This window comes from Triticum aestivum, chromosome 7B (genome assembly GCF_018294505.1).
Source record: "Triticum aestivum cultivar Chinese Spring chromosome 7B, IWGSC CS RefSeq v2.1, whole genome shotgun sequence".
NCBI lineage: Eukaryota > Viridiplantae > Streptophyta > Magnoliopsida > Poales > Poaceae > Triticum > Triticum aestivum.
In genome coordinates, this window is record NC_057813.1 from 148,815,120 (window position 1) to 148,830,166 (window position 15,047).

The window sequence follows — 15,047 nt, forward strand, 5'->3', positions numbered from 1 at the left end:
TAATTCCTAAGTGAATCAGTGAGGCGCGGCGTGCCGCCGCGCACTACTCGCTAGTTCTTACTATTTCTTCACGAAAATGAGGAGGCTCATGAGGACGGCAACAAAATCTCTCTTTGGTACAATGTCCCACAATCACCGTAGTATGTACTTTCGGGTGCTGATCAAGATGTCGTACATATACATGTACTTCTCGAACATATATATTGTACGCACTTTTTGTACCGTGCTATGTAAGTTCTAAACATTAGATAATTTGTCTAACATATATATGTTTATTTGCTTCATGTTGTACAAACATTAGATAGTGGTTAACGTATATATATATTGCAATATGTATCTTAGTTTCATGCAAAACGCAGCCATGGCAGCCAAAATGCTGCCGAGGCTGCATATTTTTTTATTTTCATGGCAAAGCTTATCAGTGGCGGGCAGCGCACGAAAGGCGCCACTGTTGTAACGGTAAGCACTGGCGGGCTGCCCTACGCGCCCGCCACTGATGGCATACTAGCAGTGGCAGGAGGTCAGTCGCGAGCGCCCTCGACTGTCTAGCCCGCTACTTGTGGCCTTTTTGCGCCCGCCATTGCTAAGCATTCCTGTAGTAGTGCAGATCGTCGACCAAGGAGATCCGTTGTTGCCGTGCCGCGCGGGCTTTGCCCAGCAACGACCCTGGCGACGGCGGGAGGAGAGGCGGGGCAGGAGAGGACTGTTGGCGGCCGGCGGCAAGAGCCCCGGTGCGACCCTGCGCGGCCGCATGAGAGCTTGGGTCAGGAGCCTTTCTCCACTGGACGTAAAAGGTAGAACTCAATCTCGACGCAAATATGTGGGTTCCCTTTTCGAGTAGAAACATAGCTGTGCCTCTTGAAGCAAATATGTGCTTCTTTTTTCATAGAAGCACTTATCGTGGAAGCACGCGGAAGCGCAAATGTGCTTCATAGAAATTTCCAAAACATAGAAAAAAACAAGCAAAAAAAAACCAAAAAAATCTAAAACATGAATATGTGTATGGAATTATTAAAAAGGATTTTAAAGGAAGCGCCTAACATGCGACACATGGCAATGGCTAGACGCACCACTCACACGCTCCTAGACCATAAAAATGACCCTTTCGGAAGCCCCCAAGGGTAACCATTGGTTAGTTGCTCCCACGTATATAAGATATTTTGATGGATAAGGAAACTCCAACATAGGGATGTATTCGTCCACTGTTGTCTATTTGGGTCCGTGTGGACAAAAATCACGGCCCAACGCGGTGACACAAACCCATTTCTTGTTCGGACAGGGTTCGATTGCCGGCCGTTCCGGCCTCTGGTCGCGTGCGGGAGGCGGAGATCTGCCACCGTCGCGCTCAGCTACCCAACGACCTCTATCACAACATGGCGTTCACGTTGCACACGACGCACTGGGACACTTGGTTCACCGGCAAGCATGACCAGTGCTACCTCCGGTACACCAGCGCACGGGAGGGGAGCTGGAGCACGCGGACGCGGCGCTGGTGCACTAAAGGCAGCACTGGTCATGCTTGTCAGTGAACCAAGTGTCCCAGTGCGGTGTGTCCAATGCAAACGCCATGTGGTGACAGAGGTCGTCGGGTAGCTGAGCGCGATGATAACAGATCTCTGCCTCCCGCACGCGGCTAGAGGCGGTCTGCATTCGAATCCTGACAAGAAATGGGTTTGTGACACCGCGTTGGGCCGTGATTTCTGTCCACGCGGACTCAAACAGATAACGATGGACGAGATGCATCCCTACTTTGGAGTTCCCTTATCCATCAAAATATCCTGTATACGTGGGAGCAAATAACCAACGGTTATCCTTGGGGGCTTCCGTAAGGGTCATTTTTGTGGTTTGGGAGTGTGCGAGTAGTGCGTCTAGTCATTGTCATGTGTCGCGTGTTAAACGCTCCCTTTAAAATCCTTTTTTCAGTATTTCCATATGCATATTCAGGTTTTAGATTATTATTTTTTGTTTTTGCTTGGTTTTTTCTAGGTTTTGGAAATTTTTGTGAAGCACATTTGTGCTTCCATGTGCTTCCACGAGAAGTGCTTCTATGAAAAGAGAAGCACATATTTGCTTCGAGAGGCATAGCTATGCTTCTACTCGAAAAGGGAAAGCACATATTTACTTTGAGATTGAATTCTACCTTTTACGTCCAGTGGAGAAAGGCTCCGGACCCAAGCTCTCGTGCGGCCGCGCAGGGTCGCACCGGGGCTCTCGCCGCCGGCCGCCAACAGTCGTCCCCTGCGCCGCCTCTCCTCCTGCCACTGCCGGGGTCGTCGCCGGGAAAAGCCCGCGCGGAACGACAGCGGCGGATCTTCTCGATCGACGATCTGCACTACTGCAGAACACCAGCGCCATCGCGTCCGCGTGCTCCAGCCCCCCTCCCGTGCACTCTAGCCCACAACCTGTGGTGGTGGTGGAGGAGAAGGACGAGACCCTGAAGAAGATCATCGATGACTCCGAGTTGGTCGAGCTCACCCAATGGCCTGACCTGCCACTGGCGCTCCACATCTCGGCGTTGGAGGTCCCCGCGCCGCCGCAGAGCCGTGGCCACTGGCGCCACTAGAAGGGCACGTGTGGGCGTGAACGTCCGAGGTCCCTTGCATCCTCGAGTGGGTGGAGCCAGAACAACAGCAGGAAACCGCGAAAGGGTCGTCATTGTGGCCATATCCATGACCGACTCTGGCCTACATCCACCTGATGGACAATTTTACCTTATTTTAAATGGAAATCATAAAAAAAGTTGAAATGCAGCCAGCGTGTTGGGTGCACCTATGAGGTCAGTTTGTTGGAGTTGCCCTAATAACTCTATGAGGCCAACTCCAACGCGCAACCCCATTCAGTCCGGTCGTATCCGTTTAGGACGAAGACAGATTCGGCGGCCCAACGCGCGGAAGCGAACCCAAAATGTGTCTGACTCGTGTCCGCTTTGACACAAACTGGGTGCATCTTTGGGCCAGATTTGCGTCCAACCGGACACTGGATGGACGCACACGCGTCGCCTCGTCGTCCGCCTACGGGACTGTATGTCGGGCCTCCCAACCGCTCCCCACCGGACCCATTAAATCCACACGAACGGACGGGCCCACATGTTAGCCTCCCAACCACCCCCGGTCGTGTCCTTTTTTATGGAAAAGCCATGGACCGGCTAGTCCACTTCCTCGACACGTCCACACACTTCCACTCCCGCTGCCCCCTCCCGCCCCAACAAGCAAACCCTAGCGTCGCCTAGCTCGACCCTCTTCGCTCCCTGCCGGCACCCTCCATGGGGTTCTAGAAGTGGGTTCCCGGCAAGAAGGCCAAGCACGACCACAAGGCGGGGGTGTCCTCCGCGTCGTCGGGGAGCGGCACCGTGGATTCTACCTCGCCGGCCGCCTTCTCTATCTCCCCTCCGACGGCCATGCCAAGATTCCGTTTGTACGTGAAGGTAGAGATCTGCCGACGATACTGGGAGACCGACACCCCGCTTCGGTGGTCTGATGCCCACCTCCCCAATGGGTGGCATCTGAGCCCAGATCAGGTGCCCATCCTCCTGTCATGGTGAGCGGCCACGCGTGCTTGGAGATCAACCGCCGGCGAACTCGGATCTGCGCCACCACCTCGACGACCGAAGATATGACCTCGACTCGCCGCTCTGGGACACCTGGTTCCAGGACGAGCACGACATGCGCCAAAAAACATTCTTCGCCAACCATGCTCGTAGCCCGCCTCGTGAGCCGCGTGCACGCGCTCCAAGTCCGCCCCGATCGCGCGGTCGTGCGCGGGTGTATGTCCTGACGCCAATGCCCCCCCTCTCTGTCCCTGCCACCACCTCCACCAACCACCATGACCACCGAAGAGGAGGAGCAACTGGTTCAGGCGGTGATGAAGGACTCCGAGAGGGAGTGCAACCGCTTGCCGGAGGAGCAGTGGGAGGGCCTCGAGGAGATGCTGGCGCTCTCGGTGGCCGGCAATGTCTACGTCCTCGAGCTCGACGTCAAGCAGGAGGTGAAGGAGGTGGTGGTGGAGGATGAGCCTCCCCTAGCGGCCTGGAGCACCGCTTTGGTGGGACAGCGGTGGTCGTGGACCACCACGGTGCCATGCACCCCTCCTTCATCGCCGCCAACAACTCCATCGGCCTCGTGGGCGCCTTGGTCATCACCCTCGCCACGCCCCGCAGGGGCTGCCAGCCCACCTCTGGCAGCCACCACCGCCTGCCCTAGCTTGGGGGCCGCCAACCCACCTCTGGCAGCCATCGCCCTACGTCGACCTCTCCATGGATGACAACGACGAGGATGGCGCCGCCTGACGACGGGCACAACGACAACGGCCATAACTATCTTTTATGTCTTTTTATTTCATGTTTAGTTTAAATGTACGGCCGAGACTTTTGTGGAATTATTAAGTTTATTGTAAGTTTTGCAGGTTAAAAAAATAGTTTATTGTAAGTTTTAAATTATTTTTGCAATGTCTTTAAAAAAATTAAGTCCACGTAGGATAAGTTTGAAATGCGGCGGCCGGTTAGTTGCACGTGTGGGCGGACGGCCAAAACCGAACGTTTTTTTGACACGAATCGGACAAAACGGTTGCTCGCGTTGGAGTTTGCCTAAGAGTCGAACTATAGACCCTGAAGCCCTATGAGTGTCATAATATATATGTCTCGTCCGCTTGCAGAGTCTAGTACAGTTGCAGTTGCGGCAGCAATCGCGAATCCAATCTGCCACATGCCCACATGCAGCTTGCGATCATGAGGAGTGAGTGGATTCCTGCGTTCGACCTGCTCGCTCTCATGGCGTAATTTACTGCCTGAATCAAGGTCGGAGTTCCTTGCCATATCGCAGCGCCAAGTCCGCCGGTGCTGATGCACTATTTTGGGGACAAGCGGCGGCCGGACTGCGAGAAGCCGCAGGAGGTGACTGAAGCAGGCCGAGCTCCGCTCAAAGAGCGCGCCGATGATGTTTGAAGAAATGGCCCCGTCGACGAAATGCCCCCGTGCGGATGCAGGACTGGTGCTCGACGAAATGCCTGCAAGAAACCGGCAAATCCTGAGAACGGCCATCTCGGGTCCTTTTCTCCTGCCCAGCTCGCCAGGCGCTGCAGCTGGGGCGATGCTTTCTCTGAAGTTCTCTGCAATGGCCGGACGTAATTCCAGGTGTGCCTCCTGTTCTATGGCTCGCCCTTTATATTAGGTTATATGCTATGAACATTATGATGCCAGATTGGGTGTGTTGCTTGAACTTCATGTATCTGTTCCTAAATTTTAGTGAACACTGTGAAAATGTAAACTTAACTAGGATCATATTCTATGTCGGTTTCGTTCCACCTGGGGATCTTCCACCTGTTTGGGCCTCCTACTCACGCCAAAGGAGTGTGGGGGGTCTGGGTATTCTGGACCTAGAGAATATGAACTCCCCTCTCAAGTTATGCTGGGCATAGAAGGCGCATACTGCAGGGGACCGATCTTGGAGCATTATGCACACTTCTCAGCCCCCCTGGAGAATCATGAAAGACAGCTATTCAACATGGCGGCTCGGGTCGAACTGGGCAATGGGCAACGATGCTTCGTCTGGACAGATTGTTGGGTGCAGGGCGCTGCTGTTGCGGAATTTGTTCCGGATGTCGTCAGTGCCATACCGCTGGTTGTTAGAGAGAGGAGAACCGTTGTGGAAGCAATGACCAATGGCGCATGGACAGATATATTAAGAGGCAGATTGTTTTATTCATACGTTCCATCAGGTGCTTACCTTGTGGGAGAACATTACCAATGTCCAAATTGATCCCTCCGCTGATGACAGATATTCACTTGGGAGGCGAGGGGATCATACTCAGTAAAATCAGTCTACAATTCCAACTTCCGTGCGACAATTAAGTGTACGATAACAAGCAGTACTTGCTCAGGTCCCGCATGAGCTCGTAGCTCTCCGTCTCGGGAGGCTGAGGATCCTCGCGTTGGCTGTTTCCATTTGCATTAGGCTGAGGTTGCGACAGGTCTTCGATCTCATCTAGGCTGCTGTGGCGTGTTGGTTGGGCCGCCATTTGCATAGCAAAATGGTACCTAAGGGAGTCAGGGTTCAACTTCTCAATGGAATTAAGACAAAACATGAATGTGTCCAATATATAGCTCACCCGGCAAGCTTGCTCATCAGCATGAAACCTGGCATAATGTAATCATATCGTAATATAAAGTAGCAAATCAAAAGAAAGATGGTATTGCAGTCAAATTTATCATTATAGCACGCCGTTGGAGTAGCATCCAATGGACATCGTTCATTTTCTCGAGGAGACCACTTCGTGCTGTATTTATTCGTATTAAGGTAGAGAACTGCTGGTAGCTGGAGGGGAAGTTGGTTGCCACCACAGGCGCAACCTCATCGTCGTTAACAAATGGGGAGGCTGAAGGGGGACTCATGGTGCTATTATTGCGTGTCCCCACGTCACCATTAGTATTCAGGTAGAGCTGCTTGGAATGTCCCTGTCAATGCACACGATGGAGCGTGGCGAAAATTCTTTCAAGATAGGGAAGATAGGGACACACCATGAAAGAGACTGTTGGTGCAGCCACAAATGCTGAATCCGAATAAAACACACCCATTAGACATATTGCACTGTAACTTTCTTGTGGTTTCGTAGGCAGTTTACTGGATAAAACTAGAGGAGATGCGCGTGTTATGTGCAACTCCTGGATGATGCGCGTGTTAAGATTCTTTGACCAAGATTAGGATTGCCACCAGCAGCAGCCTCAACCACCATTCATCTTGCTGGCACCTGCAGGGGAGGAGCTGGCTACGGCGCATTGTAAGCCCATTCAAAACAAGTGAATCCTTCACTAGATTAGTGTTTGCTATTGTTTATTTATGGTGGATGAAACATGACCCAGCTGTCATCTGACCTAGCTTAGTGCCTGAGCACTTGCTTAATTACTTGCCAGACATAGTTTTCTGTGCATGTGTTTGTTGGTAAGAGGCTGAACTTGGGTCTCAAAGATTCTGATGAGCCTATTCGATCATCAGCATTGTGTACCGACTGCTTGGAGGTATTGAGATGCATGAGACCCACATCAGTTTTCTAACTTAGCCAAATTTGGGCTCATGTGTAGTACCGGTCCTAATTAATTCGCCTCACTGGATTTAACAATGTTCCTTTTCTTTGTCCTGTTTAAACTAGGGCGAGAGGGAGATGCTACGGCAGTGGGCTCTACATGCATGACATAAATCACTCCTTGCCAAGGATTTGGTTATCGGGAGGTAAATTCTGTTATCCCCATGAGAAACATGTATCCCTGGCAAAAACTACTGACCTTTTTTTTTTTTGAAAATTTTGCATTTAGTCTCTGAAAGTATAGTTAATTTATATGTCATCTCTGTTATATCAAGATACTTGAGCCACTGTGAGTCCCGTTCGGGCACGGGATCTCAATACATAGGACTAGTGCAGATGACGTTCCACTATGTTACTTGCAGGTTTCTGGACAATGTGCGGTCAATACATGTCTATATCGAGGTAAAAAATATTGAACTCAAGTTCATCCGGTATCCAAAATTTTGCTTAGAGTTCTGGTGAGAAGCTTAGATACGAGTGGTGAGTTTATTACAGAGAAAGGTTCATACGCCTCACAGAACACACAGCCAACGGCTTGCGCCTACAACAAGGTCAGAACACACGCTTACAAGTGGGAGTCAACCCCACAACTCCAGCTCAAGGAACCCAACCGATCGTGCTCCTATTCTTCCCCAATGGGTCCGCCTTCCATCAACAATCCACCTGCCAGGATGTTCGGAGCTGATTATTCTCTATCCACCTTCGTTTTCTCTGAAGATGAGAAGGGCGTGACACGCCCTTCCGCCTTCGCCTCGACGTTCGGATAGTGTGCCCGCTGGATCAGACCGTGGGGAGTTGCCGAATTGCTCCCTTGCGACAAGACGTCAATCCATGATCACCATTGGAACGGACTCAACCATAGAGAATGAAGTGAGGGGAGGAAGACGAGAAGCGATGGGGCAAAGGACAGAAGAAAGCTTGGGTCAATTATTGCACGGGCATATTAGCGGTGTGCCACAAGAAAGGCGTGCTACTAGTATTAACATTACTAGCAGCGTCGAGATACGTCGCACACGTACACAAATACTCGGTACTAGATAGGAAGGGCCGAGGAGTGCATTTACCAAATGGGCCAAACATCTGATGCCCCCGGCGCAGGAAAGGCACACGCACAAGGGGACGCAAAAGACGCTACACGAAGAGGTCCACAGGTCATCGATTACCGAAGTCGGCGCACAGGTGAGAGACTGGTTAACGAGGATTGGCAGCTGAGAAACGACCATGCAGTAAAATTATACGGTGTCAGGCAGATCAAATGGCCCAGCAAGCATGTGCCCCTCAGGATCACGAAGGAAGCATGTAATCCAGCATCATTTATAAGAGTATTAGGAGTCAATGGCAGCTCTTCCATAGCTTGCTACCCCCTACCTTTTCATCCAAGAAGCAAGCAAGCACCTAACATCTCTAATTTTTGAAATTCCCAAACACCCATAGTATTTTGAACACACGCTAAGTGAAGTTTCCTATGGGCCCTCAAACTCATTCCAGAGGCAGTTTGCCATTGTGAGAATTATTGAGGTCCAAAGTGCATTTATGAAAATGAAAAAGGACCTCAAATACACAGGAATGTTAGCTAGACATGATTTCATAAGTACCAACCTCCCACCACATCCTTGTGATCTTGGAGTTGTGCTACTTGTGATACTTAAGTTTGCTACGCCTTTGAACGAGTTTTATGTGACGTGAACAAGAGTTGGTGATCTGGTAACGATCAGTTTGCTGTGACATATGATGTGAATTTTGTTTGCAAGGTTGCAGACGCCGGGACAATAAAATGCGTTTTATTTGACATAGAGCGTGATATTTCGGCAGGCTCGTTACTCGGTCGTGTTGTTTTAATTACTTGGGATGGTCGTCTCACATGTCACAGCTTTTTTAAAAAAAAAAGGAGGATGACTCCCGGCCTCTGCATCTGGACGATGCATACGGCCACTTTATTGATTATTCTTACAAGACCTTACAAAATCAATACAATAGTAAGACTAAAGCCGTCGTCTAAGCAATAAACTGTCGCTACACCTGTCCAGTTGATGAAGGGCGCAGATAGCCTGGGCCTAATATCAAACAGACATCGCAGCCAAACCTAACATCTAAGACCTGAGACCCCAACGTAGCCACTTGCCGGGTCTGGGGCACACACTGGTCCGGCGTGTTCTCAGAGGCCGCCGTCGCCAACTGCCACAGCTCCATCTTCAGAACTGTACTGATGCATCAACCTTGCTCGGTCCAGCTATCGTCAACATCACCACGACGCCCAACGGCACCTCCTCCCTGCGCGCAAACAGCTGAACACGTCGCGGTCGCCACTGATACACCTCAGCGCCATGCTGTCAAGTATCACCAGCCGACACAGCTTGAAGTCTTTGGAGGATCTGTCGTGCGTAGCACCTGCCGACCAGGCATGACCAAGCGTAGCACCTGTCGGTCAGGCATGACTTGACATCTCCACCGTAGCTCCGTGCAAGACGAAGCCGCTCCACCTCCTGCCTCTAACTTCCAGCGCTGCTCCACAAACGATGCTCCTAAGAGAGAAACGACACCGCAGTGCCGCCATCATCCGATCTGGAACACTAGATCCTAGGGTTTCCTCCGGAGCAGCACGAGTGGGTCGACAGTAGTTACACGACGATGCCTTCATCAAGATAACGGCGTAGAACGCCGCCATCACCTGCCGTCGTCTCATATCTCACAGCTAACATGTCTAATGTCCACATCTTGCTTTCCCGGCGGCACAGCCACATGCATGTCCGTCCAGTTTCGTATAGAAACTATACATGGATAGTCGTCAGTTGGCATCGTTGTTAATACTGACCTTACATTTCTTGTCAAGTTAATAAGAAACTTATAAGGTACACATTCAAAAACAAAGAGACTTAAGTTACCATTAGGATACTCCCGATGATGCAAGATCATATTTTAATTGACGGTTTGCCGTGTTCCCATGTGCGAACGAACAAATGTGCTGCTATATAGAGAGCGTTCCAGGCCATGTCTTCCGGCTTAGGTGCCACCATTTCCTAACCATGGCGCAAAATGGGACTGCCGACATCGAGGAAACGCCCGGCAACGGCAACGACCAGAGCCAAACCGCGAGTGCCCCTGAGCCTGACAAAGGGCTGGCCAAGACGAGCGGCGGAGTCATGTTGGAGCTGCGCATGTACCTCCTGCTGATGGCCATCCTGGCGGCCACAGTGACGTACGTCGCTGGGCTAAACCCGCCGGGAGGAGTCTGGCAGCTGAGCACCAAGGACGGCTACCGCGCCGGCAACCAGATCCTCGTGGTGACGGACCACACCCGGTACAACGCCTTCTTCTACAGCAACGCCACCGCGTTCATGGCGTCGGTCGTGGTCATCCTCCTCCTCCTCCTCGTAGAGCGGAGCGTGGACGGGAGCACCAAGTGGCTCGTCACGCTAAGGGTGGTCATGGTGCTGGACTTGCTCGCGCTCATGGTGGCCTACGCCGCCGGGGCAAGCCGGGGAACGGTCACAACCGTCTTCGCCTCCGTTCTGGTATCTGCCGTCTTCATCTTCAACACCGCCGCTTTTCATTGCGTCCCTGGTTGCAGTCATGCGCCTGACGACCATCAGGAGCGAGCTCGGGATGGACACCTGGACCAGTGGCAGCATGTCCCGTACGGGTTCGTCCTCGTCGCGCTGTTCAGCCTTTTCGGGGCCTACGCCGTCGGGAGCTGCAGGAGTACTACCTCCACCATCTACCTCGGCGTGCTGGTTCTCCTTCTTGTCGTATACATCGCCATCCTGTTCCTCATCCACAAATACTGGTGGGATAAGCTGTCCAACCTTGCTGGTCAAATAGGAAGGTATGATCCACATCCAACACTAGTATGTTCTTTCACAAGAAAGCAAAGTTTACATATCATTTCATTGATAAGTAAGTACCCCCTCTGTAAACCAATATAAGAGCGTTTAGATTACTACTTTAGTATGCTCTTATATTAGTTTACCGAAAAAGGCTTTCGCCCCGCTTTATACATAAAACAAACCGCCACAGAGCATACAAACAGAAGCAAGTCCACACACGCCCACCCAAATCTCACGGCAAAGTACACAAGTTCTGCTGAGGGCACAGCTCAACAAGCCCATAAAATAAAAAAGAAAACAACACACTAGGGGCACCACATACATGAGAGTAGAAGAGAGTAGGAGAGAAATATCAGTAACATACATGAGAGAAGATAGGGGCACCACATTAGGTGTGGAAAGAGCAGAAAGGGATACAACATAGCACAAAACTATCCTAGCTCAAACTACAGCCGGGAAGGCAAAGAGGCGAAATACAAGGCATCTAGACCGCGTCACGTCAACTTGCAATTAGTACTTTCTTTTCTAACACTAGTTAGTATTAGTAGTATTTTCTTTTGTAATAAACACATGGCACCTACCGTACCACAACTCATAGTGTTATATACATCAATATTAGTCGTTTCTGCCTCCTTTCTTTCTTCCTTTCTAGGAAAGATCACAAGTGAACATATTTGGCTATATATTAGTTGTACTACTACTAGCGGAAGCGGATTTTTCCGCAACGTATATCTGATCCACCCATCCATGCTAGACGCCATATCAACATGCAGCTGGTCCCATGCATGTATGTCAACATCAATATGCCCTATTCTAAAAATCTGACATGAGGTACAGAAGGGACGCGTGGGCTACTTCACCATATTTGCTAGCAAAATTAATATGTCACTAACTTCTAAATAAACTATGCAAATTTGAATTCGTTTATGTATTTGAGTTTCTCATGGCTAGCTCTACGAAACGAGTCCAACATTGATATATTTCTAAAAAAGTTTCATAAACTTTTCATCAAAGTTCAGACAAGCTGTTTATAATGTTCTTCTGTTCCAGATACATTTTCTAGAAAAGTTCTTTAATATTTCTAGTAAAGTACAGAAAACCTATTTATAAAGTTCCTCAGCTCCTGCTCCTGTTTATTTATCACTTTGCAAATGAAAATGAGAAGTTCTTCACTATGCCCAGCAAAGTTCCTCACTAAAAACACTGATAATTTTCTAAAAACCCATATTGCAATTCTAGTTAAAAATGGTATTAAAAAAATTATACAAACCTGATCTTGTTCTGAAGATCTTGGCATCAGGAGTTCAAATATATATGAAGTTTCAAAAACAAATTTTGATTAAACTGTTAAAAGACAACTAAAAGTAACAAAGTTTTTGAAGAGAGGAAAGACAACCTAGGCATGCATGTGTACTGTACTGTAGCCATGCATTTGTCAGTCCATGGGAAAGAAAAGCGAGGCAGAGAGGCATGCACATGCAAAGGGCCCGGATCCATATGTTGGAGCAGCGGCTGTGATTCGCGTTGCGCGCACAACCAGTTAGTAAACGCCTTATTCGACTACTAGCTAGTATGACTATACCATGTATATATTTTTGCACAATATACATGTTGAGTTTTAAAGATGCCATGGAGCTAAGAGAATAGACGCTTTAGTCCACACATGATAGTGGGTTTTCACTTTTAATGAGATTCGATGAAATTCCCTGAATTTCAGTGATTTCAGACACTAAAATATTTACCTTTTGGTCAAAATATTCAGCAATTTCGGTAGTACAAAGGAATCCAAATATATTTTTAAAACATATTTTCAGATGCTCCAAATATTTGATTGAATTCAAGTGAATATTTCGGCCCTTTGGCAAAATGTAAACCGAAATCACCAACATTCCGATTTCGGTTGTTGCTGAAATTGAAAGTGAAAACCACAAAAGGCAGGTGAAAACCAGAAAATTATCGCTCACGACATGCAAAATAGTTATGGTGTGTATTAGCAACCACGGACAATAGTTTACACATACTTGTGATTTGTTTTCAAAAGGTATAAATACCCTCAATGCCTTTTAGGATTTTAACCCCTACAAATATACAGAGTGTTTTCTGCAAAAATAAAATAAAAAATACAAAGTGTTAGATCCACTAATAAACATTACTAACCTGCGTTGCAGCCGGCTATTTTCATGCTGGACCTGGATCATTCAACCCATCGGTTCATGCTGGAGCTGGATCCACAAAAGGACTATCGGCAAAGGAACCCCAAGGTATTTGCTCCTGCTCATGTGTAAATATTATGAAACCGTGGTTGTTATTTGTAAACTCTAAACTTTGTCATCGCCAGAGCCGCCAGAGAGCGAAGGCATCATTCAGCTAAGGAGGGCTCACTATCTGGTGCTGCTACTTGCCACTGTTGCAGCGACCATCACCTACCAGGCAGGGATGAACCCGCCGGGCGGCTTCTGGCCTGACGACCGTGACGGGCACAAGGGCGGCGACCCAGTGCTGGTGACCACGCACCCCAGACGTTACAGGGCGTTCTTCTACTGCAACTCCGCCGCTCTGGTCGCCTCGGTGGTTGTCATCATTATGGTCCAGAGCAAGCATCTGACATCGAGCGCCGTCCACAAGAGCCACGGGCTGGAGGCCGCCATGATACTGGACCTGCTTAGCCTCATGGCTGCGTATGCGGTCGGTTGTGCCCGGGACGTGAGCACCTCCCTCCACGTCGTCGCTCTGGCCGGCGCCGTCCTGGTCTACGTGGTCATACACATCGCCTTGTTCACGCTAGACCACAAGGGCGACAGCAGAGGCGACGACAAGGAGGAAGAGAAAATGTTGAAGAGGCGCAAAGTACTGCTGCTGCTCGCCATCTTGGCCGCCACCATCACGTACCAAGCTGGGTTGACCCCCCCGGGAGGCTTCTGGGTCGACGAGGACGTGCCCGGTGGGCACACCGCAGGCTACCCAGTTCTCTCAACCGGCTACCCTCGCCGCTACGCCACCTTCTTCTACTGCAACGCGGCGAGCTTCATGTCATCCATAGCCGTCATCATCCTCCTCGTCAACCCGAACCTGTACCGGCTGGGCATAAGGTGCTACGCCCTCTACGTGTGCGCGGTGGCGGGCCTGTTCGGCCTCATGGCCGCCTACGCAGCCGGAAGCTCTCGCCATCTCCGGACATCCATCTTCATGATCTCACTGGTGGCTGTGGTAGTCACCTTCATAATCTTACTCCTTCTAGCATTCCATTTCAAATTCAATAAGGGTCTCGGGCTCGGCAGCGCTCACGAAACCAAGGAGACCCCGAAAGGGAAAGAGGGGAACAAGAAAAGATACACCAAGCGCAAGTACTTGATGCTTGTGGGCATCCTGGTTGCGAGCGTCACCTACCAAGCCGGCCTTACCCCGCCGGGCGGCGTCTGGCCGGACGGCAGCGACGGGCACGCCGCCGGCAACCCGGTGCTGCGCGACAGCAACAAGCAGCGGTACCGCTTGTTTTTCTACAGCAACTCCGTTTCTTTCTTGGCGTCCATCGTCGTCATCCTCCTCCTGCTGTTGGACGAGACGTTGTTCGACCCGAAGCAGGAGTTGGAATCGGACGATCTGCATCTGCTCTGGGTGGCCCAGTCCTCGATTCTGCTGGCCCTGCTTGGCCTCCTGTGGGCGTACGCCTCCGGCTGCAGCCGGGAGTGGAAGACATCGGGATATGTCGTCGCGCTCGCCGTCGCTGTGCTGCTCTACATGGCCATCCATGTGGCGCTATCATGCCACGACAAGAAAGGCAAAAAAACACCTCAACAGGACGGCAAATCACCTGGCAAGCAATGCAGTTCCGAAGACGGTGAAGGAAAGCTAGAGCGGGTTCAATCTGAGATTAACACTGTGTAGGGAACGAATGATCTAGAAAACAATGTATAGGGAACTCCGGAATTTGTTTACTTCTGTTGACATGGTTATAGATCCTTAATTTGTACACATGTACACGGCTAGTTTGTTAATTGTCATTTCACACGTTAGGCAAACCTCTTCCGACTCTTCAATTTACAAACAGAAACACTTTGTAAATTCGTTTATAATCCATGCATGCATGTCCTCCAAGAGGAAATTAGGAAAGGAAATTCGGGGGGGGGGGGGGGGGGGGGGTGAAAGCGG

General features: G+C 50.1%; 1 protein-coding gene and 1 long non-coding RNA gene across 4 annotated transcripts; both read left to right on the forward strand.

The window, feature by feature from the left end:
- Positions 1-6,641: 6,641 nt before the first annotated feature.
- LOC123160170 (uncharacterized) lies at positions 6,642-8,753 on the forward strand. 3 transcript variants are annotated; one of them, XR_006480027.1, is made up of 4 exons: positions 6,646-7,009; positions 7,141-7,220; positions 7,437-7,476; positions 7,570-8,753. It is a non-coding gene; the product is annotated as an uncharacterized lncRNA (long non-coding RNA). The 3 variants fall into 3 exon arrangements; XR_006480025.1 differs by having other exon boundaries at positions 6,642-6,771; positions 7,437-8,753; XR_006480026.1 differs by having other exon boundaries at positions 7,437-8,753.
- A 1,344-nt stretch (positions 8,754-10,097) lies between these two features.
- Positions 10,098-14,817, forward strand: LOC123157787 (uncharacterized). Its single transcript, XM_044575988.1, has 3 exons — positions 10,098-10,884; positions 13,067-13,159; positions 13,237-14,817. Exons 1-3 carry the CDS (start codon positions 10,098-10,100, stop codon positions 14,781-14,783), a joined length of 2,427 nt encoding a protein of 808 aa, XP_044431923.1. The 3' UTR covers positions 14,784-14,817.
- The last annotated feature ends 230 nt before the right edge of the window (positions 14,818-15,047 follow it).